This window comes from Manis pentadactyla, chromosome 4 (genome assembly GCF_030020395.1).
Source record: "Manis pentadactyla isolate mManPen7 chromosome 4, mManPen7.hap1, whole genome shotgun sequence".
Lineage (NCBI taxonomy): Eukaryota > Metazoa > Chordata > Mammalia > Pholidota > Manidae > Manis > Manis pentadactyla.
Genome location: NC_080022.1, coordinates 176850316 through 176877601, shown reverse-complemented (window position 1 = coordinate 176877601; position 27286 = coordinate 176850316). Strand labels below are relative to the sequence as shown.

Genomic DNA, 27286 nt, shown 5'->3' with positions numbered 1-27286 from the left:
GGTCACACACAGGCGGTGACAAATGCACGCTCGGCTCTCCTGATTCCCAGGGCAGGACCTGTCAGCCAGTACTATGAGGTTTCCACTCTCTGTTGAACCCCACATCGGGAATGGTGGCAAGTCAGGGTACTTACCACCAAAGAACTAGAACTCTGGCTCTTGAAAGGAAGCTAAGATCAACCAGTAGGCAATAGTCCACCATGGAGTCCTCTCTGGAAGGTAGAAGCTAATGCCTTCCGTTAATTCAGCAGGCACTTATTGAGCACCTAAGAGCATCTCCTAGGAGTCTTTGGGAGATTAATTATTTATTGGAAATTAGGACTCGCAATCTCAAGCCTGAAGAGGATGTTGAAGTCCTCAAAGTGGTTTTCTGTGGCTTTGATTAGGTGGCGGGAATCCCACCTGAAATGTTTACTGCAAAGGCGCTTAGTATTTCCTGGACTTCCATGCGGGAATCTGCTGTCCTGTTAACGAAGGAGACCAGAGATTGAACAGAGGGGTGCCTGAGCAGATTCTCCTGCAGCCTCAGCCCTTCAACAAAGGAGAGAAGTTCCAAGTCTGTGGGGAACTCCCAGCAGTAGCCACTCAAGGTGTACATTTTATAACAGGAGAACCAGATTCCAGTTTCCTCCTTCTGGAAAGAAACAGGAAGCACTTTTGATGGATATTTATCTTCTCAGTTGAGTGCCAAGAGGCAGACTTTTATCACAGGACAAGGCTGGTTGTGAAAGCTGGAGACTTGCCGTGAATCTGAGCTTCTCTACTGACAGGCTGTGCGACCTCAGTCAAAGCTCTTTACTTCTTTGAGCCTTGGTTTTCTCATCTGACCATCCTTATATGTAGCTGGTAAGTCAACATAAGTGATTCCTCTCCTTGGCTTTACAGTCTATTCTTACTTTTATAGCAAATATTTGATTGTAGCAAACATTTTACTTTTAGGAATATTTTTGGGAATAGCTTCCTAGTCTCTCTCTACCTCTAGATGGTAACTCCTTAAGGGCAGGAACAGCCCTCCTTATCTTTGTAGCCACCAAAGCCAAGACAGCTCTTTGTATGGGTGTGTTAGTCAGGGCCCAATCAGGAGGCATAAACTGCACAATAATGTGAACAGGGGGATGTGTTATATGAGGACTTATTAAACTTTGAAAGGAGGACCTAGAAAGATGTAAGGAGAACTCCAAAGGGTGCCTGAGGCTGACAGGGAATACGCAAAGAAGAACAGACTTGGAAGAGACCCCTCTCCGTGGCTGGGGCTCAGACTTCATTAGAGAAGTTGTGGTTATAGCCCCCTGGATGGCGGAGAAGTTTCCTGGGTTTCCTGGACCGGGACTGGTGCACAGTTCCTGGGCAGCAGACAGAAGCCCTCTGGGCACAGGTGAGATGAGACTGGTGGGCAGGTGTGTAGGGTCAGGGCACCACTGCCCACACAGGGCCTGCAGCACAGGGTGCCTACAGCAGGAGGGCCCCGGTGAAGGCCAGGGCTGTAGGGTTACCAAGCCACTATGCCCTCTGAGCATGCAGCTGCCACAGAGCAACACTCAACGTCCCCACTGACAGACTGCCACGGGAGTAAGATCCACACCAGGAAGAGAAGCCGCCTTCCTCCTGCAGGGCCTTCCAGTACTAAACTTAGTGTCGCACTTGAGGTCCGGGAGAAGTGCTTGCAGGCTCCAGTCTGTTACCTCAGAGCAGAGACTAAAGGGTGAATTTGGAGCTGAGGGACAATAATGTGATAACTGGTATACTCAGTGATCAAAAATGTTTGGATTAAATTAGGAAAAGCCACCTAATCTGTTAATAACTCTCTTAACCCCTGTTTACTTCCCCTTCTTTCATTCCCATAAATTTTACCACCAATAAATGTCAAACCTCTCTAACTTCCTTTGTAATTTACTCTCTGGAAGCTTGTTTCCCTCAGGGGTGTTCCGTTTTGTTTTGTTTTCTTAATGAGGCATGTGTCTTTCCACTCTTGGCACACACTTAAATGAGCCTCGCGCGAAGAGAGATTGAGAGAGCGTTCTCACAAACAGCCTGCGACCCAGTCGCTCGTGTCGCAGCTTATTTCCCCACTCAGACTTGAACTTGTTTCCACACCTTCTCTCTATTCCATGTCAGAGCAGTCCACCTGCCCATCCCAAACACTTCAGGAGTGTTCCAAGCCCTGGACTTCAAGTGGCAGTAGAAGGAATCAGAGCTGAGTCTTTCTCTGCCTTTAAGAAAAATGTAGTGGCCACCTCAGGTCAGACTGGGGAGTTCATCTCCTTGGACAAATCTGAACTGTCCAGTTTCCAACTGTTTTAGAAGGAAATAGGCAACAGAGCAAATAGCAAACTTGGAGGATCATTACCAGCCCAAATATTGTTCATAAAGCATTGGGAAAAGAAAAATAGTTTCAACTTGAGAATCAAACCAGGGGAAGGGCCCTCCTCTTTTACACAGATGCTCTTCTGTGGGAGATCAGGTTATTAATAGACACCAAATTTGTGTCAAGACAGTGTTCTTAGGCATCAACCACTCTGTTCTTCCAAAATATTTCCTTCTCTTCTGAAGAGTCAGATTTAATTACTGTTAACAGATGATTCCTCTGCAGGAGTGCACCAAACGGAGAGGTAAGGAGAAGTTAAGACTTCCTCCGAGGATGGAGTGGTTTGCAAACTTAAGCTGTTTACCATCCTTCAGAAAGGCTGGGAAGATCCTCTCTTTCCAGCAGAAGAATGGCAGTGGGAAAGACTAGAAGCACTTAGTCTTTCCATCAAAATTTATACCTATATATATGGCTGTCTGCCATATTTCTTTGCATGTGATGGACATTCTGGGCCAGTGAGCCTATAGTAGACTGGCAGGAAGCCATCGCAGGATCTTTCCAAGCTCTACCTTCTTTACCCCCATGTGTACCAAGGAAAGCATGCTCTTAAATGATCAAGAAAAATACATGTTTATCCCTGAGTAGTGGAAATGTAACCGATCTTCAATTCCTTCATTTTGTGTATCTGTGTTTTCTACAGTAAGCACACATTATTTATGAAATTATATATATATATATATAAATTTTAGTGAAAAGTAGCCCCACCTTTTCCTTCTCTAAATCTTGGACTATATTCCTGCTTTTTGTCTCATCTCTAGCCAGACCCTTTCTAGCCTCTTTATTCCCCCTGTTCAGACTAATTGTCAAAAAAACGACAGACAGCATTTTTCAAAGACTTCTGGAAGAGACTGATTTCTTCCCTCTTGAATTTCTAAAAACAGCCCACTTTTTCTTCTGCCCCTCACCAGGTGATGATCGATGCTACACCTGCCTCTGCTGTGACAAAACATAAGCGATGAATAAAAGCCTGTCATGATTCCTGCACATTCAGGCAGGCAGAGAGCGCTGGCCAGGGGCCCTTAGCCACGGGAAGATGCCCTTTGGTGGTGTTCTGCCTCGGGCCCCTTGAACTATCACCTGGCATCACTAACCTTTGCTATGTTGCTCTGCTCTTTCAGATTTTTGACAGTGAAGCCAAAGACCTAGAGAGAGAAGTTTGCTTTATTGATATTGCCTGCGATGAAATTCCAGAACGTTACTACAAAGAGTCTGAGGTAAGCAGTAGACCGGGTGGCCTGTGGAAGACATTCATTCATTTGACTCAACAAACACTTTTTGTTAAGTACATCCTAACCCTAGAGACTTCCATCTCTCTTTGTGTTGATTCGATTTGGTTTCACATCTTGCTGGGTTCTTTACTTCGCTTCTCAAAACGAAGTCCCTACTCCTCAGGGCCCATCAGGGGCCCTGGTTGCCACACAATTTCCATTTAGTCTTCCGCTGTGCAGCAAAATATCCACAAGATGAAACCATTCAACACACTGGCCTCTCTGGCTTCCTGTTTTGCCAGTCCTCTGCACAGCATGCCTCCCCGGCTGCATGCTCCGTGAGGGCAGGAGCTGTGTTTGGGGTCTGACACAAAGAAAATGCTCAATCAGCCCTCTCTGGGGGAATATGGAAACCTGGACAGCTCTTCAGCATGGAACCTTTCTCTCAAACCAGGAAGGGCCTTCGTGACAGCTTCTTTCTCCATGTCGACTGAGAGTAAATTTAAGACAGTATCTTTCTCTACAGCTTCTACCTTAGCAGACTCCACTGCTTGCCTGAATCCAGCCTTTTTACTTTACTGTTGGTGCAAGTCACCATTTATATCCCGTTAATGTTTTATGAATGGCTGCTGATGGAACTTGAGTGACCCCCTTGTAAGTAATGTCCCAGCCCTGCGACAAAGCAGATGCATGGCTATCTTTGTTGTTCAGCATCATGCCGCCAGTCGCAGTATGTTTGGACTCAGGGCTCTAGCCTCGTCCTCAGGCTGTAACTCATGGACCTTGAAACTCTTCTCTCAGAGTCATTAAGGCTGATTTAAGATGTAATAAATAAGCCCGTTAAAAATGAATTCCACCATTACACAACTGGGCTCCCAGTGTGCCTCAGATTTTTTTTTTTTCCTCTACATTTTGGGATTCATTTGATAAAAATCTAACCTGATCTTAGCAGACGCTGAGCTGCTTAATTGCTGGCGTGTGCTCTGCAGCTGCTCTCCCTTCAAGGACCCAGAGAGGCTGATATGAATTACTCGTGGTTTACACTACACTCTGCAGCCAAGCTTACTCAAGAATTTACAGAGAAAGCAGTGAAACACTGTCTGCGTAGTGGAGGATGTGCTGAAGAGAGAGAAAAACCTAGCCTCCCCGTGTCCAGTCCAAGGAGGAAGTACTGCTGAGGTCTCATATCAGGTCCACCAGTACTTACAGGGCTTTGACGGTGTGCCGAGCATCATGCAATGTTGGCTGAAGCTGTTGTTCCATCTTTCTGTGGTTCTTGGGCCTGGGGGTGGAGGCTGTGGCCCTACCTGGACGTCCGGGCCTCTTTGGGAGCTCAGGCATTCCAGGAAGGAAGGTAGTATTGCCAAGAAAACTCTGGACTAATTTGAGCTCCTCTACTTGAATTGCTTCGGTGTGTGCCTGCCTGGTGCTCGGACAGTGCCCTCCTGATTGAGTGGAAAGTCTCAGGACAAGTGTGGATCACTGGTTACTAATGATGGAATCAACAAGTTCATTTCCAGGCAGCGGGTGCCCGACTCCCGCCCTTGCTTTGTGCTCCCAAGAACCACTGTTAGCAAGCGTCTTTTCATTTCCAGACGTTTGAGGAGCTTTTTCTTCATGCGTCAAAGTCATTCACTTCCCAGGGTCATAAAGTATTCTTTAATGGATGCAGTTTGGCCAAGGAAATGAGAAATGAACAGTCATTCATCCAGGAAATACTCACCAAGCACTCGCTGAGCATCACACACGATATTACGATGGGGACGTGGCAGTGACCAGAGGAGACACCGAGCGTCCCTTCTCTCAGGACACTTCCGATCTTGCAGAGGAGCCAAACAATAAACGGAGGGAGAAATCATCACATGAGCACATGTGGAGTTAAATGGCACAGGGGCCATCAGGAAGCGTGCCGGGAGAGACCGTGACAGAGAACCTGAAATAAAAAGATGGGATCGGGAAAGATGTTCTGGAAGAAATGACACACAGGATGAGAAGAGCTGAAGGATTGTGCCCCACTGGAGGTAACAGCATGTGTGGGAGCCTCCATGACACTTATTCAAAAGCAAAAGCAGGCCAGCCTGGCGGCGGCAGCGAAAGCAAAAAGAAGAATGGCACAAAAGAGGTTGGAAAGGAGGCTGGGGCCATGCTAGTGCACTTAGGTTTTATTCAAGTGCAGTAGAATGCCTTTAAAGAAATTAAAGCTGGGGCATCATATGGTCTGATGTATGCTCTTAAAAGATTGCTCTAGATGGATTATGGACAGGAAGGGAACAGAATGGAACTCAGGAAATCTCTGAGGTCATTGGCATTGTCTACATTATTGTTATTAAGGTTACATGGTGGCTTGAACAGGAGGGCTGGGAGCAGGTGGCTTTGAGGTATATTTTGAAGATGGAGTTGACAGGGATTGGCCATGGACTGGGCATGAAGAGAAGAGAAGAGGAAGAGTCAGGATGACCATAAGGTTTATGGCATGGACAATGGATAGACAGGGGTGCGAAAAGGAATGGATTTTGGAGAACGATGGATGACGCCCTCTCTTTTTGTGTGTGTGACTCTAGTGAGACATCTAGAACAAATAGAAACTAGTCTCCAGCTTAGGTGAGAGATATGGGGGAAGGCACATTTGGGAGTATCTAACAAATAGATGTTTAAAATCCTGAGGATAGATAAAAGGGAAAAAGCATAAAATATAACGAAAGGAGTTCAGGTCTGCGCATGAAGGGATGGCAGCATCTAGAGACAAGGAAGAGGATGGGCAGTCCTTATGAATCTACAAAGAATTGTTCAGAGAGTTAGAAAGAAAATAAGGAGACTGTGCCAAGGAATGCATGTTTCCAGAACAAGAGAGTGATCAGTTGTGCTGAAGGCTGCCAGGAGATGGAGTGAGATATCACGGACAGAGGGGGAGACTGTCCTCTAGAGCAGTAGTTCCTGGCCAGGAGTCAGCTTGCCTGCCCCACAGGATGCTTCCAAAGTCTGGAAATATTTTTGGTTGTCAGAACTTGAGGATGCTACTGGCAACTAGTGAGGAGAGGCCAGGGAGGCTGGTAAACACCCTACAGTGCCCAGGACAGCCCCCCACAACGGAGAATCCTCTGACCCCAAATATCAGTGGTGCCAAGGCCAGGAAACCCTGCCCTAGACGCAAAGGCCATTGGAGATGAACGGAGCTCTGGATTCACTCCTCACACCCAGAGACCTCTGCTGCCTGTCCTGGAGTCTTAGGGTTAGCTGATGGATGTGGGAGGAAGGGGCCCCGGAGGGCTCAGCCCTGCACAGTGTGTCAGGCACTGCTTCCCAGAGGACTGCCAGCCTGTGTGACAGGTAGAATTCTTCCACGCTAGCCCTGACAGACCCCAAAAGAAAAGGCGTAATTGGGAGTCCAATAAAGTCTTAGGAGAAGTGTGCTCTGTGGATCTCCCTTGGGACCCCAGCCGCACCATCATTTGACTTCCAAAGTCAAGGCTGGGTGGGAACCCACCAGAAAGGGGACAAGTGAGTTTCCTAGGCTGTTTGGTTCTATCAGTAGCCAGGGACTGAGAATAAGCAAAACAACTGATTAAGAAGGCAAACCATTTCCTAATAAATTTCCACTCAGCACACTGTAAATTATTAACATCCTCCTCCCCACCACAAGCGTTTCCTTCTCAAATGAAATCTGACCTTGTCCTTTCCTACCTGACACCCCTCGCTGGCTGGGAGAGAGCCCAGCCCTGAGCATGGCCCTCTGCCTGCTCCATTCCTCAGTCCCCACCGCCTCTGTGCCACTCAGTTGGAGAGCTTGCGATCTTTAGAGTTCAGCTCAAACATGACTTCTCTGTGGGGTTTCCTGGGCACCCCACTCCCCCACCCACTGTCAGCGGCATTCTGCTCCGTGGCTTCTAGATCGTGCCAGCTTCTGTAGCTCATCGTTATATCATGAGCTCCATGAAGACAAGAGCTGTCATCTTTATCACCATTCCTGAGCAGCTAGTGCAGCGCCAGCATATAGAAGACTCATGAAATGATTCTTGAATGAATGCATGAACTCCAGGGGCTTTATTTTTCCCTTCCAGCAGCAAGAATTTCAGAGTTAGCCCACTGGAGAAAATTAATCTGTTGTAATTAAGCTAACCATTGTGCGTCAGAGTTCTTTTTTTTTTTTTTTTTAATCTAAGACATATAGCTTGATGGACTTTTTCTTCCAGTCCACCTTTGTGAGGTGACTGTGTCAGCATCATACACAGACACACATTTTCTGTGGGGAGAGCTGGGAGCGGGTGGGCTGAATCTGTTCCGAGATTTTTGATGCTTATAAATTCAGACCAGGGTTATCTGGGTCACCCATCTCCACCCAGCTCCTGTCACACACATTGCCATCCAGGCCAAAGCAGGGGACTGAAGTACTCGCTTTTCGTTTCCCATTTCTCCCTGGAAACCTCCAAGCCACGGGAGAGGCAAGAATACCTCTCTCGTTAAGGTGACCGGAGCTGGGAATTTTCCGCTGGATGCCCTCTGCCTGGCAGACCTCGTGCTGCTACCACCAACCAGAGATTCAGAAGGACATTCTGGAGACTCAATCAGCTGACAGGCCAGCCCGGCGCTCCCCTTGTTCTCATTTTGCAGAGCTGCTGTTTCCTGTCCACATCCAGGGCTGAGCGCCTGCTCCCAAGAGCCTCTCAGTCTCAAGTTTTGTTCTCATCTCCATTGCAGGACTCTGCAGGCAGTGCTGTAATGTAAAAAAAAAATCAGTGTGATTTCTCGAGCACAGAGCACCTCTGTTAGCCTCGACACAGCCCCACGAATGTCCTGCCCCCATCAGAGCCCTAAAGCTCTTTGCCCCGAGTCACATCAGCACCACGAGAGCTGCAGAGCAGAGGTGAGGCTGAACTTGAAGCAGGGGACGACTGCACTGTGGTTGATGTGCAGGTGTTTTCCTCTGCCAAGATTTCCATCCAACCCTTTGTCACTCTGCCAAAATTTCAAGGTGAAGACGCCACCCCAGGAATGAGGAACTCCAGACAAGAAGTCATAGCTGGCCCACGGAGGGCACAGGCAGTGAGCCCATGCCTGCAAAGCTGAGGTGCAGAAGCAGAGCTCAGACTCCAGGTCCCAGGGCTAGTCCAGTCTGCATGGTCCCAAGGTCCGGCTTAGCGAGCGCCAACTGAGAGGCCCTCGGTGTGAGGCCCGCGCCCTGCCTCCTCGCTTCACTGCAGTTGTTCATGAAGTCTGGTTTTCATTCAAAGCTGAGGAGGACCGGAGAAAACAGCATCTCCTTTGGCCTCCTACGTGCCACCACCCGCTTCTTAAAGTTCATACGTGCTGTGAGTTACAAGGGGGAAAAAGGAAAAAGAATCGTAATTTCCTGGTAGAGGAAGTTTAGAAGTAGTGGAGTTTTTTGTGTTTTGTGTTTTCATCTTCATTGATTTGTTTAAAGCAAAGGGGAGTCCCTAGACCAATGGGTCTCAACTGTGGGCAGTTTTGTCTCCCAGGAGACACCTGGCAATGTCTGGAGAACTATTGATTGTCACCACTTGGCGTACGAGTTTGTTTGCCACGGCATCTAGAGGCCAAGGAGGCCACTAAACACAGAGAACACAGCCCCCACAACAGAGAATTACCCAGCCCAAAACGCCACCAGTGGCAAAGCCAAAAATCCCTGCTGAGTGGACTAGTCTGAAGAAAGGAAAGTTAGGAAAACCAATCAGTAGCAAAGCTCATTAAGGGATTCCTTTAGTTCATATTTACTAAGTGCCTACTGTGTGCTAGGCTCTGCTGGGCTCTGAGGCTACCAAGGCCACAATTGTGTCTGCTCTTTGATGCCCTTTGAACTTGATCTTCTCTTTACAGATCAAAGAAATGCCTTTCTCTTCATATTGGAGAATATAAAAGAAGTCTCCATTTTACCAGTGATAAATAGAATGTAATTATTTTAATGGGGAAATCTGCAATGTTTTGAACTCCCGTAGCAATGAAGGAGAAAGGGTAACATGAGGCTCTCCTGGAAGCCTGAACCCCTGCAGCGGGACATGAATGTAGGACAACACTGTGGGAGTTGTTAAGCAGAATTTGATTTTGAGCCTTCTCTTGAGTTGGGTGACTAAGGGGACTCTTTCGAACTCAGCCTCCAGGCCCCTGGATTATAAAGTCTCCCGGGCCAAGAAATCCTTGGCAGCCTGTTCACTGGTCACGCCGATCTAAGTATCTGTTGAATTCTGTCTTAAGGAACAGAGAACGGGACAAAGAGAGAAACATCTGACTTTTCCAGTAACTGTCAAAGGTGAGAGATTAAGTGCTGTTTGCAAAGTACAACGGGCCCCCAGAAAGGGAACAGAGAGACAAAATGCGTAGATATTGTTGCATTTAGCTGTACCCTTTGGTACAAAGTGCTTCATCCAAACCACTCAGCTCCCTCAAAAATATTTTCATTTAAGTCTACATCTTGGCGGTTGAGGGTGGTAAAAATATTCAGTTATCCCCAAATGGCCAAATTTAGCACAGCTGTCTCACACAGGGGGTATGCTGTTGAGTTCAGTGTGTTGTTATGTTGCTATTGTCATTTTCCCCCTTTCCCTCCGTCCATCTGTTTCTTTCTGAGAGTAACACAGCTGTTTTACAATGAGTTCCAACTTACTGGGACTGGGAGCCTCTTGGATAATAAAAGGACTCACTGTCATCAGCGTGGGGAGTAGGGGGGCAACTGCTGAAGAGTCCCCCTGGTGACAGCCCCTGAGATGGCCGAGCCTGTGAAGGACATCAGCAGGGGAAGGGTCTCCAGCAGCTGCTGCGTTCTCAGCCCTGTGCCCTTCCTCGTCACAGTCGACATGAGACCCACGCTGCCAGGGAGGGAAGCACTTGGTGGGGGCCCGTGGAAGTGTCCAGGGCAGCAGAAAAGGAAAACCGTGGGGGAGCAGAGTATTCTTCAGTGCAGGTTCTCTCACCTGCTCACTCAGGAGCCAGGCCCCAGGGCGGACACCACGTCCCAAAGGGCCTGCCCTGCAGAGGCCCCAAGAGGAGAGCGGAGAGATATCAGCAGTGTCCTTCCAAACGCCCTCCTGGGCATGCAGGGAGAGGCAGGGCCATCTCCTGGGACACTGACTTGCTTTTTCTGTCTTCCTGGGCTGTGCCTCCTTTACAAATTGGACCATGTCAGTCCATCTATCTAGGTTGGTGGCCCTAGAAAGGCAGCAGGTCTCCAGCCCAGCAGACTCAGGTGATATTGAAGTGACTTCCTCTGTGTGGGAGTGGGGATCTGGTCAGCCTGGCCAGGAAGGCTTAATCCCAGGAAGGCTGGTGGGAAACTCCACCAGTCCTCTGATCTTCCAGGACATATCCTTTGTGAAGACGCAGTGCAACACATTGCGTGGGGACAGAGACTGGGGGGTAAAAGGAGAAGTAGGACACCTTCCCCTTTAAGAAGACCCCCATGATCCGGTCGGATAAGGATCTGGGAGGATAAGGTCTAACAACCTACCTTGAAATGTAGGAGAAATGCCTTCACCGGCCATGTGATTTTCTCCTCTAAAATGCCTGTGCTCCATCATCTGCACACGATTTCAAGGAGGGAACAGCTCTATAAACAGAAGTGGTCAGGGCAGGCTTTATAGGAGTGGTGGAATCTCAGCTGGACCTTTAAAAAATGTTTATCTTTATTGTGTATCTTCACAAAGTAACACATCATCCTTATAAAAAAATTCCAACATGATACAGATATGCAACATGGAAAAACAGATGTCCTGTGATGCCTCATCACAGAGATAGCCCTTGTTAAAGTTAGTATTCATGGTGTTTGTATTTATACCTAAACATAATACATAAATAATATTACTTCATAAAAATAAACTCACTGTTACACAACTATGCCACACTATACCACTGGACAACATGCATTTTTTTTCACCAAGGCTACAAGCTTGTCATCACTCTGAGGTAGCACGTCTCCCTACCAGGCTTTGTTAATGACTCTACAATGTGCTCTTGTACGGTTCTGCCATGTTTATGCCATTCGCCATTTGGTGGACATTTAGGGGTTTCCATTCTTCTGCTTTTACAGTATTGCAGTAAACATCCTCATATGGTATCTTTTGTGCATTGTTCTAATGTTTCTGTAGATTGAAGTGTAAAAGTGAAGTTGCTGAGTCAATGGATATGTGGGTTTGAATCTTGCTAGATATAGCCAAATGCCCCAACTCTAAAGCTGTACTAAGTTACACTTGTATGGGTGCAAATTACTCTTGTATGTGTGAAACTGAAGTTTGAAAATGAGGGAGATTGAAAAGGCAATAAAGAGAAAGGGCAAAGGCAGGGCATTCCAGATGGAGGCAGAACGGAAGAGGAGCCCAGAATGCCAAGCTAAGGAATTTGGATTTTATTCTACAAGTAGCAGAGGGCTTTCAAAGCAAGGGTCACCAGCCACCATGCAAAGGAACTCCAATTAGGACTCACCAGGGAGGCCAACTCTCTCAGGGGGTGGTGAGGACAAGCTCCTGGATAAAAAGAAGCTTAGGACCCTCCCATCCCTGTAACCTACCCTCTCTGCCCTCTGCCACTGCTTTCAGGAACAAATCGCCATCAGTCCCCTTGACAGCAATAATGTTTTGTTAATGAAACCTTTGGAAATGAAAGGGCATTAAGCGGTAGTCCAGCCCTCAACCCTGGCTACATCATTTTTAGACTAATAATTGGCAACTCACTTCCCAAGGAACAAATAGGTACTCTCTCTCGGATCTTGTTTCTTCCAAATTAAAGAAAGCTAGGTCACACGTGCTGATACTTAAAACCAGCACCGCTCTTCTGGCCTCATGATGTGAAGCTGCTGCAGTATTTTAAGCAAAACTGTTACTAGGAAAACGATAGTGCCCAACTCTTATCTCAGAGAAAGGGCTTTCCTTTTCTTAATTTTTCAGAGGGAAAAAATTTTTCAATGCTGCATTAGTTTGCAAAGATGAAGTCCCCCAAAGATCAGCACCCAGAGTAGCAGTTGCAAATCTTACCGATTGAATTTGGTAGCAAAATGCCAGACCCAAGTAGGTCAAACAGAATCGAGACCAAAGAATTCCTAAATACCAGATCAAAACCAGAGAGTCTAAGTCTCTGCCAGGAGTGGAGTTGCTAATCGTGGCATTGGGTGATTGACTCGATAGAAAGAGTCCCTTGGGAAATGGCTCCTTGTTCTAAAAAGAGAAATCATCCAAGCAAAACATCCATGGGAGGGAGAAACAACTGGGCTTGTAGAGGATCTGTGCAAGAGAGAACTTCTAGAACCTCTGGACGAGGATTCCCAGCCCCCCTTTCCAGGGGTAAGTGACTCAACCCTAAGGGAATAAGGGACTGTGGCACTGGGAGGCCTCCCAGGTGATTGCAGCCACTGTACTTCATCACTGATCACTGCCTCTTGAATCTCTTCCTCCCTTCAATGAAGACAGGTGGAGAGATGAGGTGATGTGAGAGGCACAGCATTGAAATGAGTAGCCCAGTTCCTGGCACATAGTAGGCATAGTAAATGGTCCCTTCTCCCCGCTTTGGCTCTGGCATTGAGATCTGAAGATGAGTTCCTGGGATGGTTGCTCAGTAGAAACCACGTGTCTTTGGACAGTGGCTGCCAGGCGTGGTGCGAGGGGAGTTGTCCACGTATAGATTTTTAACTGTTGGCGCAAGCAGAGAAGAGAAGGAGAGGGTTGGTTTCAATCACTCCAGTTCTCAAGATCACAGAGTCCTCTGCAGGTACAGCAAGCTCTTTCAGAAATGACAGCTGTTGGTTTCACTGAACTTCTTAAAAGATGTGTTGTTACTGCTTCTGTGCTTGTTTAACCTGAATCCAGAATGGCATGTGTCTCAGGTACTTAACCTCTAAGAAACCTTCATAGGTACACTGACTGCTCTTCGTGCCAATTTCAGTCAGTCTGTGGCAGTGGAGTCCCAGCTTTCGGCATTCTGTCACCGTCCACCATGAGCCTCCCTACCGGCTGTATTTTATAAGAATAACATTTAAGATTCCAAAAGAAGGAAGCAGAACCAAAAGGGCGCAAGACTTTCAGCCAAAAGTGAACAGAAGCCGCCAAGGTTTTCTTCAGTTCTCTGTCATGGAGAACCTCTCTCTGTGCTTCAAAGAAATACGCATGACGTCCAGGACTCACTCAGGACTTGGACCAGTGATATCAGCCTCAGCTATTTTTAGTTTTTTTCAATTAAAGCACAAGAAGTTCTTACCCGTAGAATGGCGTTCCCAAATCAGAATCATCTTGGGGTGGAGCTTGAAAAACTTCAGATGCCTGGACCCCACCCTGCACCTACCAAACCAGACACAGTATGATGGGACCCGAGGGTCTGTGTGTAAATGCGCCAGGTTTGGGGAAATACCCTCGGGACAGAGCTTCCCAACCTTTGGCACACCATGACACATGAAAAACGGTCCGTTTTGCTTGGCATATCAAGGAGGAGCTCCTGCTCAGAGGTGACTGACCCCCGGGGTCAGAAGGCCCAGTCTGTTTACCCAAGGGCTGAAAGCAAGATCTTTTCACATCCCATTCAAGGTAGGCAGCTCTGCCTTAGAGAGCCGTTTCCTGTGTTCAAGGTTTTAAACCATTTATTGTTATTTAATTTTGTGGAGGGAGGAGGAAATAGCGACCTAAGCGTGGAAGAGCACCGTCCCCCTACAGAGGGAGGGGTCACCGCCTTGGGTTTTGTTCTGTCTGTTGGAAATCTGATACCATCTGTGGAACCACATCCAACGCCTTCCTTGACAGCCAATGGCGTTAATTAAAATATACATTTGCACAGTTTTGTCCTAAATTGCTTCTGAAGTGCGGTTGACTTCAGATTGACCCTCATCTAAATTAATTTCCTCCAATCAGAGACTCTAATCCGTGTCCAGCAGGTCCTCTAGCCCCAATCCTGTCCACACCCTTTCCTAACTAGCTCTGCAAGGATCTGTGGCCGTGACTTTGTGGCACTGGAACTCCTACTTTTCACCTTGAGAAATAAGACCTAATCCAGTGAGTCTCTCCTCCACTTTTTCTATTTATTCAGACTCCAAGTATAACTGTTCAGCTTCTCCAAAAATATCCGGGAAAGAATAGGTGCTATTATATTACTTGTCGTCATCTTGTATTGTTAAGGGACCCAGAGAAAGACATACAATTACTAGCTCATTAACTTGGGCCTTAGAAGTTTCAACAGATTCCTCACAGGATTGCTAAGCCTGGCTTTAGAGGGATAGGAGCTCACTTTTCAGAAAAATGAAACTCGTTGCTAAGTTGTTTTATTCAGTTACATCATTTAATTCTAACAAGCCAAGAGAATAGATATTGTCTCTAAAAGCAAGAAAACTGAGTCTCAAAGAGTCTAAGTAACTTGCTAGAAGTTTGAAGAAGCCACAGTTCAGACCCCAAAGTGTCCAGCCCCAAAGATTGTGCGTCCCCCCAACCAGGCTGTCTCCTTGAGGTAAATCTGGAGGTATAAGCAACTATTATCTGTCTTTGAAAAACACTGGGAGTTTTGTTTCTGCCTTAAATGTACCTCACTAACCCCAGTCTCACTGACCATGTGAACGGGGGATATTGGGGAAAGACAGGGTTAAGTAGGAGGCTAGGCCTTTCTGCCCCCTCGGGTACCCTCCTTAGGTTTAGCAGTGTGATGGAACTCTACTCCCCATCTTTTGTGAAAAATTTCCTGTTTGTGAACATTCTAGAAAATAGGGATTAACCAAAACAAACCTGGTCTGGAAGAAACAAAAACAGGCCATCCTACAACTGAGTAATGTAGGAACCCATTTTTTTAAAGAAAGGCCATAGACCCCAGGGAATACATCCATAGACCCCAGTTCAGGAAACACTCCTTTTCTCATATTATCATCCGCACAACAGTCTTGGAGCTAAATAATTTGCCCATGTTCACATGGTAGTAGTTGCCAAGAGCAGAAATTCAAACCCCGGGGTATCTCATTCCAGAGCCTTTTCTGCTGCCCCCCTCCATCCCGCTCCACAGAACCCAGGACCCCACAAAGGTTCTAATGGGCCCAGTAAACAATGAAATACATTGTGTCAAGCAATGGTTGAAATTGCCTGAGGAATCCAATTGTCACTTTAACCTGCTTTATAGACATTTTGGGATTCCAAAATGTTAGAAAAACAAAATGAGTTCTAAAGCTAAAATAAGTTTGAAATCTATTCCAACTTTAAAAATGGAAATCCTTTATTGCCTTCAAATTACAGATTGATTGGCTTATGGCACATGTCTATCCCAGTTTCTGTCCAACAAGTTGAAGGTCTCAGTTTCCCAAAATAATACAGTACATGAAGAGCAAGCTAGATTTGGGGACAGTTAATCCACTGCTGATCGCTGTTGCCATGTTGCAACTCATCAGGAATATTTGTTAGTCTATTATCAGCTTTTGATTTAATAAGCTCAAGCCATCTATGGGCCAAATTGTATGTCCGCAGTATGGATCGAGGCTATTAATGCTTCACAGCCTGTGTCCAGACAGCACCGCTAAAATCAGTGAGCAGGGACGATCCACAGCTCGCAGTCCCAGGTCAGAGGTGCAAACCGAGCCAGGTCCTAAAGGCCCTCCTTTATGAGATAAGCTTGGCTCCCTGGCTCCGGGGAGAGCCGGTGCCTGGCCTCTCGTCACACACAGGAGGGCGGCCTCCTCTTCAGTGTGCCCTTGAATGACCTTATTGGTTTTAATTAGAGACGATCTTAAAAATATAAAGTCATATCTGTTAGTGCTGAAAGGAACAGGTTGGTTTATATTAGAGGATATTATGGGAGACGTCCCTTGTTGCTCTGGAGTTGGGAACCAAGCCCAAGCTGGGGACAAAGGAGTTAGGACACCACATTCCATAGGCAGCTGCTCACCGTCGAGGCCAGGTTCTCCCCAGGGCCGGCCCAGACGACCCAGGTGGCCCTCTCATCACGGCTCTGCTCACCCATCTCTCCCCTCTTCCTCGACTGTCTTTCAGGATGGGGGAGGAGAGTTCTCAGTCCCTGGGGGTACCCTTCTTGCCTAACCCCAAAGCCATGTGAAGGGACTATTCCGAGAGAATTAATTACAGAAATTGGAGCATCCTGCAAAACTACTTGCTGAGCTAGGATCCTGGGGACTCATGCTCAGCGTTTGCCATCCTATGATTCTGGGGCCAGACTGAAAAGTGGCCCCAGAAGTTGTAGGGGAACAAAGAGATTGATGCCTGCCGCCCATCTGGAGATTTCTGGAGGAGAGGCCTTGTGGCAGGAGCCCACAGCAGGGGCTGTGATGGAACCGTGAGAGGTGGGCCCGGAAATAGGATGGGGGCATGTCCCTTGGCCTTTATACAAAATGAAGATAACGGGGAGCTCCTCGAGAGGTTTGTTGAGGAGAATTCTGGGATGTTCGCTCCAAAACCAGCCTGCTCTCCAGTTCTCTTGACACCCACTGACTGTCCAACAATTCGGTTCAGTTCCGACGCTACCTGGAGTTGGCCTCAGATTCCACAGGCTGAAGGGCTCAGCCCCACAAGACCCCACGTACATGCCAACCACAAGCCCAGGGCCTCTCCTGCTTCGCCCTAACTGGCTACAAGTTGCCAATTCCCACAGCCTCCTCCTCAGGCTTGAGAATTTGCTAGGAAGGCTCACAAAACTCAGGAAAACATTTTACTTATATTCACTGCTTTGTTATCAAGAATCCAATTCAGGAAGAGCCAAATGGAAAAGATGCATAGGGCAAAGCCTGAAGGTGCAAAGCTTCCGTGCCCTCTCTGCACGTGCCGCCTCCCAGCAGTTTCGTGTGTTCACCAACCTGGAAGCTCTCCACATCTTCAGGGCAAGAGCCGGACCAGGTCAAGTAGTTTCATCTCCAGCTTCCCCCTTCCCAGAGGTCCGAGGGTGGGGCTCCAATTTCCTACCCTCTGTGCACTCATCCTTATGGTAACCAGCCCCACCCATCCTGAGGCTCTAGGGGCCCCAAGTCACCTCAAAGACGTGTTTTTTTATTCTACAGGGATTAAATGACAGGGTGTATCTAAAGTGCTTGACACAGGCTCTGGCACACAGCAAGCATTTAATAAACATTAGCCACGGGTTATTTTCCCTCCTTCCCTTTTTCCCTTTCTTCTGAGCACCCCTCTTGGAGTTTTCTCTTGCCTTAGTCTCCTCCCTTCCCCCAAAGAGCCATCAGCAGTGGTCGTCTTCAGGGCTAGAGACCACTAACCATTCAGTTATTTTGTGGGTGGTGCTCAAATTTTCCATTCTCATGCTCTCTCTTCTTTAAGTAGAGCATTAAATCTCTCTGGCCCTGAGTGATAACTGGAGGAGGGCTCAGAACACACACCAAAACACCCCGCCACTGCATCCCCCTTTTCCTCTGCCTTTTAACGTATCAGACGCACTTTACGAGGCAAACTCCTTTAAGGGGGTCACTTTGCAGAGGAATAGCACGAATCACTCAGTGTTTGCAGTACACTCTAGTGCCGAGAGCAGATGCTTTAAAAATACACTTTAGGTATTAACTGCTAACAAAGCAAGAATTGGCTGCTTCTGGCTACAATTTGCATTTAGGGTTTTTTTTAAGCTGATGCATAGCAGTTGACCTTTTAAGTAAAGTTTTAGATCACTTCTCAAGCACACTCTGAAAGCTCCTTTGTTCTGTCTTGGGTTGTTTTTTTTTTTTTAATAGCTTTGTTGAGATAGAATTCACATACCATACAATCCACCCATTTAAAATGTAGAATTCAGTGGATTTTAGTATATTCACAGATATGGGTAGTCATCCCCACAATCAAATTTAAAACAGGTTCATCAACCCAAAAAGAATCCCTCTGTGCCTTGGCTGTCACCCCTGTAATGTTTTATCTCCAATCCCGCTCTGACCCTAGGCAACCACTAATCTTTCTGTGTCTGTAGATTTCTCTGTTCTGGACATTTCATATGAATGGGATCCTTCAATACTTGATCTGTTGGCACTGGTTTCTTTGGAAGTTCCTTAATTTTTATGTGTATCCCTTTTAAGATTGAAGCTAAAGAGATCTCGGTCCAAATTCAGGGCTAAATTCTACCTGGTTGAAATGGCCATTCATTGGAAGGGATGAGAATAATATCTAACACTTTGGTTAGACTCCAATCATGCAGGAGAAAATCTGGTCTGGGTTGTTAGTTTGGCCCTATTTTCAGGCTGAGCATTATAGTTACATAATAGAGCCATTCATACCCAGTTACTGCTTAGCCCTTTTTTATTTAACATTTATCAAAAACTTCTAGTTTAAATTAACAGGGCAAGCCCCTGTTGGATATAGTCCTTTGTGGTTCAAAGTGAAAGTGTAATTAATCACAGAGACTTTATTTCTCAGTGAACGTTGGCTTATAATATTGCCTCTGAGACGCAAGCTGTGCTCCAGCCAGGCCAAGATCTCCCAAGGGCCACTTCTTGCACCTCCCAGGTGTGAGACTGATTCTAACAAATGCCAGGGTGCAGTTTCACCCAGGCTGCACTAATGAAGAAGCCTTAGCTTCACCTTTTTTCTGCTTCAAGAGGCCTGAAAATGTGGCTGACCCTGCAGAGAGGAAGCCATCTAAGGAAGGTGTGCCTGCGGGGAAGGGGTCTGGTCCATCTGGCCTGGGGAGACAGCCCTGGCACCAGCTCACCTCCCTCCATACAGATGGGCTTTAACTACAAGGGTCCAATTTGCCATCTGCCAAGCCCGGGGAGTACGTAAAGGATCTGGAGCCAGAGCTTTCATTGTGGATGAATTTAGAAGCCCCCAGCCAGAAGAACTTGCAGTCTGACATGTTCCCAGCCAGCCAGCTGCTGGGTTAGAGGGCTGTGCAGTGCCCTGGAGACAAGAGCTTTGCTTTCAGAAAATTTCCACATCACCCAGTGGATCCAGCCACGACTAATGTGAGATTCAGTGCGGCATGACTGAGTGAGCACGCTAGTTAAGGTAAAGTTAGTGACAGGGAATCTGGAAGATTTGCCTTATGGAAACTTCTCTGACCTCACAATCCTGATAGGTTGAAGTCCTAACCCCCAGGACCTGAGAATGGAACCTTATTTGGAAATAGGGTCTTTACAAAAGTAATCAAGCTATAATGAGTTGAGGGGGGCCCTCATCCAGTAACACTGGTGCCCTCATTAAAGGGGAAGTTTAGTTGCAGACAGACGTGCACAGTGGAGACGGTGTGGAGACGCACAGGGAGAATGCCGTGTGACTGGAGTACGTGTCTATAAGTCGGGGACACCGAAGTGCCAGCAAACCAAATCACCAGAAGCTAACAAAGAGGCGTGGAACGGATTCTCCCTTACAGTCCTCGGAGGGAACCAACCTGGCCAACACTCTGAACTCAGACTTCTGACCTCCTGAACCGTGAGACAATGAATTTCTATTGTTTAAGCTACCCAGTTAGTGGTACTTTGTTACAGTAGCCCTAGCAAACCAATACGAGGGGTTCCCCATGAAGGAAGAGAGCCCTGCCCTAGCTTGGAAGATGCTGGAAGGAAAGGATGGCATTTGTCTGTGTGTAACTCTCAACTCTTCAAGAGCTGCTGTTAGCCCCGAAGATGCTTGGAACCTGTCTGACTCCAAGGCCGACCATCCTGCTGTTGAGAGATGGCTGCCCAGGTGTCCACTGGCCAGGGAAGCTCCCAGCCTGGCTGTGACCAGCTGCTGCCAGTGCCCACACATGGTTCTGGAGCCCCGGGGGAGTCGGTGAATCTTGTTTCGTAAGCCTCCTTAAGGGAGTAGCCCACAGGAGGGCAACCTGCTTTGCCAGCTCGGAACAGGGTGTTCCTGCCTCTGAAGCTTAAAAGAAGAAAAGGAATTGGTGCTAAGACTGAAGCCTCACTTGTCCTTGGCCCAGATACCCAGCCATTGCCTCCAACAAGCAAAAACCCTTCTCTTGGGATTTCTTCCATCTTTTTATTAGTGCTTCTTAGCACTTTTGTCTGTACCTCAACCACAGGGTAACAATAAAGTAATAATGATCCTGCAGCACTTCACATACCCCCGCTCTCTCTTTTGAGGAGCTGAATGAGGTTTGAGGAAACTACATTATAGTGTCGCTGAGGCTGTTCCTCTGTCACGTATTTCTTATCACTCAGGGTGTCTCCTGTATATCAGGTACCTTCTATTGGGCCCTTTGCCTACATTATCTAATTGAAGTGTTGCAGCAGCCCCACAGGGGAGCTAGCATTAATGCCGTTCTGCAGATGAGGGGGACAGAAGCTCTCCTCTGAAAAACTGTGCCAGAACTTCGGAGGGCATCCTGTCCACATGGTATAAAGGTTGGGAGCCCAGGTCTGAGTATCAGGCCGCCCTGTGCTTGAATCCTGAAGGACTGTGGGTAAGTCAGCGGTCCTCTCTGAGCTTTGGGCTCCTCATCTGGACTTCAGAGCTATTTGTCCCTTAGCAGTAGGTTAACGTTGGCAGTACCTTCAGCTCATCTGGGGAGCTTTGGAAATGCTGGCTGCCCAGACCCCAGCCAAGACCAATTAGATCGGAAGCATTAGGGCTTTAGCTTTACCCCTCACCCCCGTTCTAGAGCCCCTGGGGGAGGACCCGTCCTTCCTCTTCTAGCTTCCGGTGGCTCCAGGAGTTCTTTGGTCTGTGGCCGTATGACTCCAGTCTGCCTCCACCTTCACAGGGTCCGTGTGTCTCTCTGTGTCTTATTTCTGTCTCTTAGAAGAACACTCGTTAAATTTAGGGCCCACCCTCTTAATCCAGGATGATCTCATCCTGAGATCCTTATATTAATTACATCTGCAAAGACCTTTTTTCCCCACGTAAGATCACGTCCATAGGTACTAGAGGCGAGGGAGAACTTGAACGTACATTTGTGGGTTGGTGGGGAGGGGAACTCTTGCCATATTTTCTGATTGCACTGGCTGAGATCCAGGAGTTTCGAGATGCATCATCTCTTGGTCACACTAAAGTCAGCCTTTCGTCCTTTTAAAATAGGCTAAACTCTGAAATAGAAGTGTGGGAAATCCTAGGGGATTTGTAGTATCAGAGATGAAGGAGGTTTATAGACCTTATTTTAAAATAAGGAGACCTGGAAGTGAAACTTTAAAATGGAAAAACAATCTCTTATAAAGTTCTTTTATAAAGAATGACGTAAATGATGAAACACATTCAAATGATGTTTGAATCAGGACTAAAATACTACAGAGGCTGTAGAAACACACAAGGTTAGAAATTTAAAAACATTTTTAAGGTGGTAAGAAAGGTCAACTTTCTTACATGTAAATGGGGCAGTTTAGATAGTTTTATTCACAAATTCAAGCAGGAAAACGAGAGTTGAAGTAAATGATTCCAAGAGGAATGGGTATTGGTGGGGAGGGGGCGTGGGGAGGAAGAATGGCAGGAGGGCGTGGAACACGAAAAGGGAGACGAGTTAGCAGTGGCCAGAATATTTCAGAAAAGACCCAGTGGTTTGATTTTTTTTTTAATCATCTTCATTCAAAGGCATTCAGCTGGATGTTCATTTCTAATCCTGAGTTTTGATTAAAGGAGTCCTCTGGTAAATCCTTCTCCCTTACCTCCCTCTAGCTCTTTGAAAGTGCATCCCTAATTATAGGCCATGTATGAGATTTACTAGATGAAACCAGCAGCTGTAGATAAGACACCAGACTTGCAAACAAATCAGCCCGCTGTTGCCATAAAAAACCCAATTGTTAATTGCTTCTTTGGCATCTGGCTATAACAAAAACACCCTTTTGCTGTTTAATATTAAAAGTCAGTGTAGTGGAAAGAACATTGGCCAAGAATTAGGGGCGGCTGGGGTTCTAGTCCCTGCCCTATTACTGAGCACCTGTGGGTTGGGAGCAAAATATTTCATTTCTCCCAGGCTTCAGTGTCCATATCCATAAAATCGAGGACACAAAAGCCAAATTATCACTTCCAGCCTAAAATTTCTACTCTGCATGTTGAAAATATAATGCACTGCTCCTTCCCATCTAGCCTTTCCCCCAGTTTTTACTTTATAATTTTATGATTTTGTGGTGCAATCAGGAACCACACATGCATTTAAGCATCTACATAGTTATTGTGGAGGCAGTATTTTCCAGTCTTACTCAGAGCTGAAGTTTGTTGTGAGGCCCCGTGATTGTTACCTGTTTTGGAAATGCCATGCACAGAGTCCCACATTTGATACTGCAGAGTCTTGTTTTATTCTTGAGAAGTCTGGACCTGCAATGCACGCAAAGACTGTGAATAGGTACCGTTCCAAACTCAACTGAAGTTAGCCCAAGAAGCAAGCTGAGGCTAGTCCCTGAATCGGGATAGGGTGCAGCCAGCTGGCCCCAGGGCCTCAGTCTTCAGGCCTCTCTCAGGCCCACTGTGCGGGATCTGAGGGGCATGAGGGTGGCTCAGGCCACAGCCCTGGGTTTTACCTCATTTTCCTACATCTGGTGCCTGCCCACCTTGCTCTGTTGGCTGGGTCCTTTGTCTCCTACACTTCTGGGTTGCCAGGAACTCTGCCCTCCTGCTCTCTCTGCTTGCAGGCTCTGTAACTTTTTGTTTGCGCAGTTGTTAACCCGAGTAGGACAGCCCCCGCTCAGGTGGCCCATGGTTTACCTGTGGACATTCGGGTCGGCCACATAGTGCAGGCCATGCATTGTCTTTGAGCCTCAAGATAGTTAGTTGTCTATGTGTCTATATGAGTATAATGTAATTATATTCATCAGTTGCCTTCTGTAGGAATTTCAGAGGACATATAGGGAAAGAAACCAACTTTCCCTGCTTAAATCCCGCTCCTTTCTGTATTTCTAACTTTCAGGACCCGCTTGGCAGCTGTGATTCTCCTTGCTTATAGCTTTCAGGCATGTGGCTTATTAAATGAACTTTTGGTGTGTTCTGTGAAGGAACGAAGTAGCATTCATTCTCTTCATCTTTGGTGATCCAGCAATTGCATCTGTTTTGTTATCTCTTGATATGTAACAGTCCCTGGTCAGCCCCAGTGCTGCAAGGATTTCATGGCTTAAACCAGCACTGCATTATTTCTCCCAATTCTGTAACCTGGGCCTTAGCCAGGCAGCTGTGCTCCTCATGATGTGTGCTTGGACTGCAATATCAAAGGTGGCTTTTTCACTCCCACGCCTGGCTTCTCAGCTGGGATGTGTGAACATCTTTCCACAGGCTCTAGACGTGGTGAGCTTGGGCTTCTTCACAGCATGGCGGTCTCAGGGCAGTCGGACTAGACTCTCTACATTGAGGCAAGCTTCCTGTTTCTAGCTTCCCTTAACAGCCTGAACTGACATGCTGTCTCTTCCCACCACGTTCTGTTGGTCAAAGCAAGTCACAGGCCAGTCTGGATTGAAGGGGAGGGAAAATAGTCTGGCCCTCTTGTTAAGTGGAGCAGCATGCTGGTGCAGAAAGGGAAGAATTGATGGGGCCCATCTTTGCCGATTATATACCATAGTCTCCCTGGTGACAGTACTTGATTTATCGGTCATTTTTACTCTTAACAGCCTTATAGGCATTCATTCAACAAACATCTCTTTAGCATCTGTGGTGTGCCAGGATCGTGGCCATTCAGGATCCACTGAAGGATTGTGGTCTTGATACACACGAGCAACCGAATGATGCCAGTCCTTCCTCCCCGCCAGGTTCCTGGCAATGGAGCCTTTGGAAGCATAAGAGGGGTCCTCCATCCTGAACTACACAGGACAGTGCTCTTGGGGGAGGTGACACTCAAGCTAGGTCTTCCAGAAAGAAAAGGAGAGTCAGGCAAAGTGGAGAAGTGGCAGGGGAGAATGAACTTCAGGACGAGGAGCTGACACCTGCCTGGGAGGTTCAGGACTTCCAGAGCTCTGGGGCACGGGGATGCCAGTGTGGCTCTGGGATGGTGGTCCCGAAAAGATGAGAAAGGTAGGCAAGAACATAAAGGGCTTTGGATTTCATGCTGGATTTTGAAAACGGGAGCTACAGGATCGAGTCTTCATTTGGGAGGTCACCTCGGCAGTGGGCTGGGGAAGGTCAGATAGAGGGACTGAGGGCCAGGGCAGGGAGGCTGAGGGCTCTGCCTGGACACACAGAAGGCCTGGTGTCGGCCTGGTGTGGGACTCGGGCCTTGGGGGTGTGCTGTGTTTTCTGGGAGAGCTACCATTCGTTGTGGGAGTGGCCACCCAGCAGAAGGTCTTAAGTGTGGAGGCAGGTCTGTAAGCGAAGGCGGGGGCAGCTTGTAAGCCCCTCAGAGGCGGGCACCAGGCGGCCATGCCAGGTCCTCAGCCAGACCCCAGTGAATAAACCTGTATTTGTAAGCAGCCTACTTTTTACCTGCCAAGCCTACCCCTGAGGCACTGTCTGGTCTGCCTTAAAAGGGCTGGGCAGTCCAGCTAACCCGTTCCGTGTCTCAGTCGGCCTCCCTTTCTGCACAGGGCCCTGGGGTCTCTCCAGGGAAGAGAGACCCTCATTCTCTTACCCCTCGTGGCCTCTGCTGTATTTATGAGGCTCCTTCCCCTCCAGGATCCTACATCCCCCTGAACCAGGTCAGGATCCAGTAGAGGGGCCTCCATGCAGGACTAGACAGCAGGTCCCCCAGAGCAAAGTCTTTATGATCACGAAAATTATCTGAAATACATTTTAAAACATCTTAAATTTTACATGTTGTACACCTTCAACTTTCACAATGTCAAAAGCTGGAAAAAATTAAAATATCTTTAAATATGTATATATACATTTCTCCTACTTTATCAGTTTACACATTCCTTTGGAGGTATCCCTGAGAAATAGTCCTCGAATGAAATAATCAGTAGCTAATTTCCATGTGGCACTCATTGAGCAAATATTAAATGGCTAAACATTTTTTTTAAACTTTGTCTTTCTTATTTCATTTTTTAATAGAAATGTAACACAAATCTTATGTGTAAAACTCAATGAATTTTTACATATTACATCCAGATCAATATGTAATCATCCCAGAGATTTCCCTTGTGTCTCTTCACATTTCCCCTCCCTTCCAAGAGGTTACTGCTGCTATTCTAACTTTTAACGCCATGGGTAAAGTTTTCCTTGTTCTTGAGCTTCAGTTGGAATCACATAATGTGTACACTGTTGTGTCTGGTTACTTTTGCTTCCCACAGTATCTGTGAGAGTTGTTCTTGCGTGCATCAGCAGGCTGTTCTTTTTCACTGGTATATAGCAGTCTGCTGCATGACTATCCCACAATGGATCTGTCTTCCTGCTGAAGAACATTTGAACTGTTCCCAGTTTTTGCCCATTATGCTTAAAGCATTTGTGAGTTTTCTAGTTCAGTCATTTCAGCCAGATAATGGAACTGTCAGGCCATAGGTAGGCATATGCTTGGCTTTGTAGATATTCATAAATGTTGCTGGACATTTGCCTAAAGTTGCTGAAACAATTTACACTGCGCATTAATGGAGTGGACTTCTGTAAAGTGTATTTTCCCTAAGATCAGAGAAAGAAATACAGTGCAATGTTACAAATCTAACTTTAAATCACTTTTTTTGACTTGTAAATAGATGAGCTACTTTTTCACCACTTACTTATACTGTAAGCCCCTTTTTAATTGAGATGCTATAAAATTCACCCATGCAATTACATGTACAATTCTGTGGTTTTTATATTCACAAGGTTGTGAAACCATCACACTACCTAATTCCAGAACATTTTCATCACCCAGCAGGAAACCTTTTACCTATTGGCAGTCACTCCGTCCTGCCTTTTCCCTAGACCCTGACAACCGATAGTTTACTTTCTGTCTCCATGGATTCACCTATTCTGCACATTTCATATAAATGATGGTTGAACTTTAAGGTACCATTTCTTTGATAAATTTTTTCTAGGATCCTAAACACTTCAAGTCAGAGAAGACAGGAAGGGGACAGTTAAGGGAAGGCTGGAGAGATAATCATCAGCCCATCATGTGTTCCTACAAGCTGGTGACCGTGAAGTTCGAGGTCTGGGGGCTTCAGACCAGAGTGGAACAATTTGTACACAAGGTAAGTGAACAAATGGAAGTTACAGGGCAGGAGACAAACTGACTGCCTTTATTGTAAGCTGGAGTACATCATGCACATCACACGTACCTGTCCTTAGCCAACACGAGGTAACTGCATCTAAAACACCCTGTTTTCTTGAAAATGGATCTCACATAGGGGTTTCATTTTCTTCCACTTCATCTCTCATTCCATGACTTCCGTGTCTGTGGGTGAGTATATTCAGGAAGCTGGGCTTTCAAAACATACTTCTCCCTTTGGCGTTGGGCTAATGTAGTTGCAGGCAGAGGTCCTCATACATGGTACTTGGGTACATGGATTCCAGGCAGGGGTATAGGACTTATCTGTGTGTGCAACCTCCAGGAGTACTTACCACTCAAAAGCCCCTGCAAATGGGATCGCAGATGTGTAGAAGACATCCCTAGAAACAAAACAAGAAATCGTGGTAGTCCATTACGTGGGGCACCTCAGCACTTCTGCTCATTTAATAATCCTGTTGCCAACATATAATTCACGTCCTTAAAACACAGATTTCAGTTGTATACCCCCTTTGCTCTGGCACATGTCAGTTTCATAGCAAGAACCCACATGGTGATGACTTCAGTTTGTCACAGGCTTCCAACATGACTCTTAAGCCTCATGGAAACAAATGGGAAATGTGTTGCTGATCATTGCCCTTTGTGGTGCCTCCCATTTTCATAAAAATAAATACTCCCCAAGTTGTCTCTACATTCCAGATAGACTGGATATCTGTTTGTTTTTCCACTTAAAAACTGATAAAGAATAGCTTTCTGAAATTCT

General features: G+C 46.7%; 1 protein-coding gene across 1 annotated transcript in view; it reads left to right on the top strand.

The window, feature by feature from the left end:
• Positions 1–27286, top strand: part of PITPNC1 (phosphatidylinositol transfer protein cytoplasmic 1) — a 117550-nt gene that overhangs the window by 70662 nt on the left and 19602 nt on the right. Inside the window, exons 6-7 of the mRNA XM_057499536.1 lie at positions 3484–3579; positions 26333–26488. Of these exons, the coding sequence (XP_057355519.1) occupies positions 3484–3579; positions 26333–26488 (252 nt within the window). The remainder of the gene's footprint in view (positions 1–3483; positions 3580–26332; positions 26489–27286) is intronic.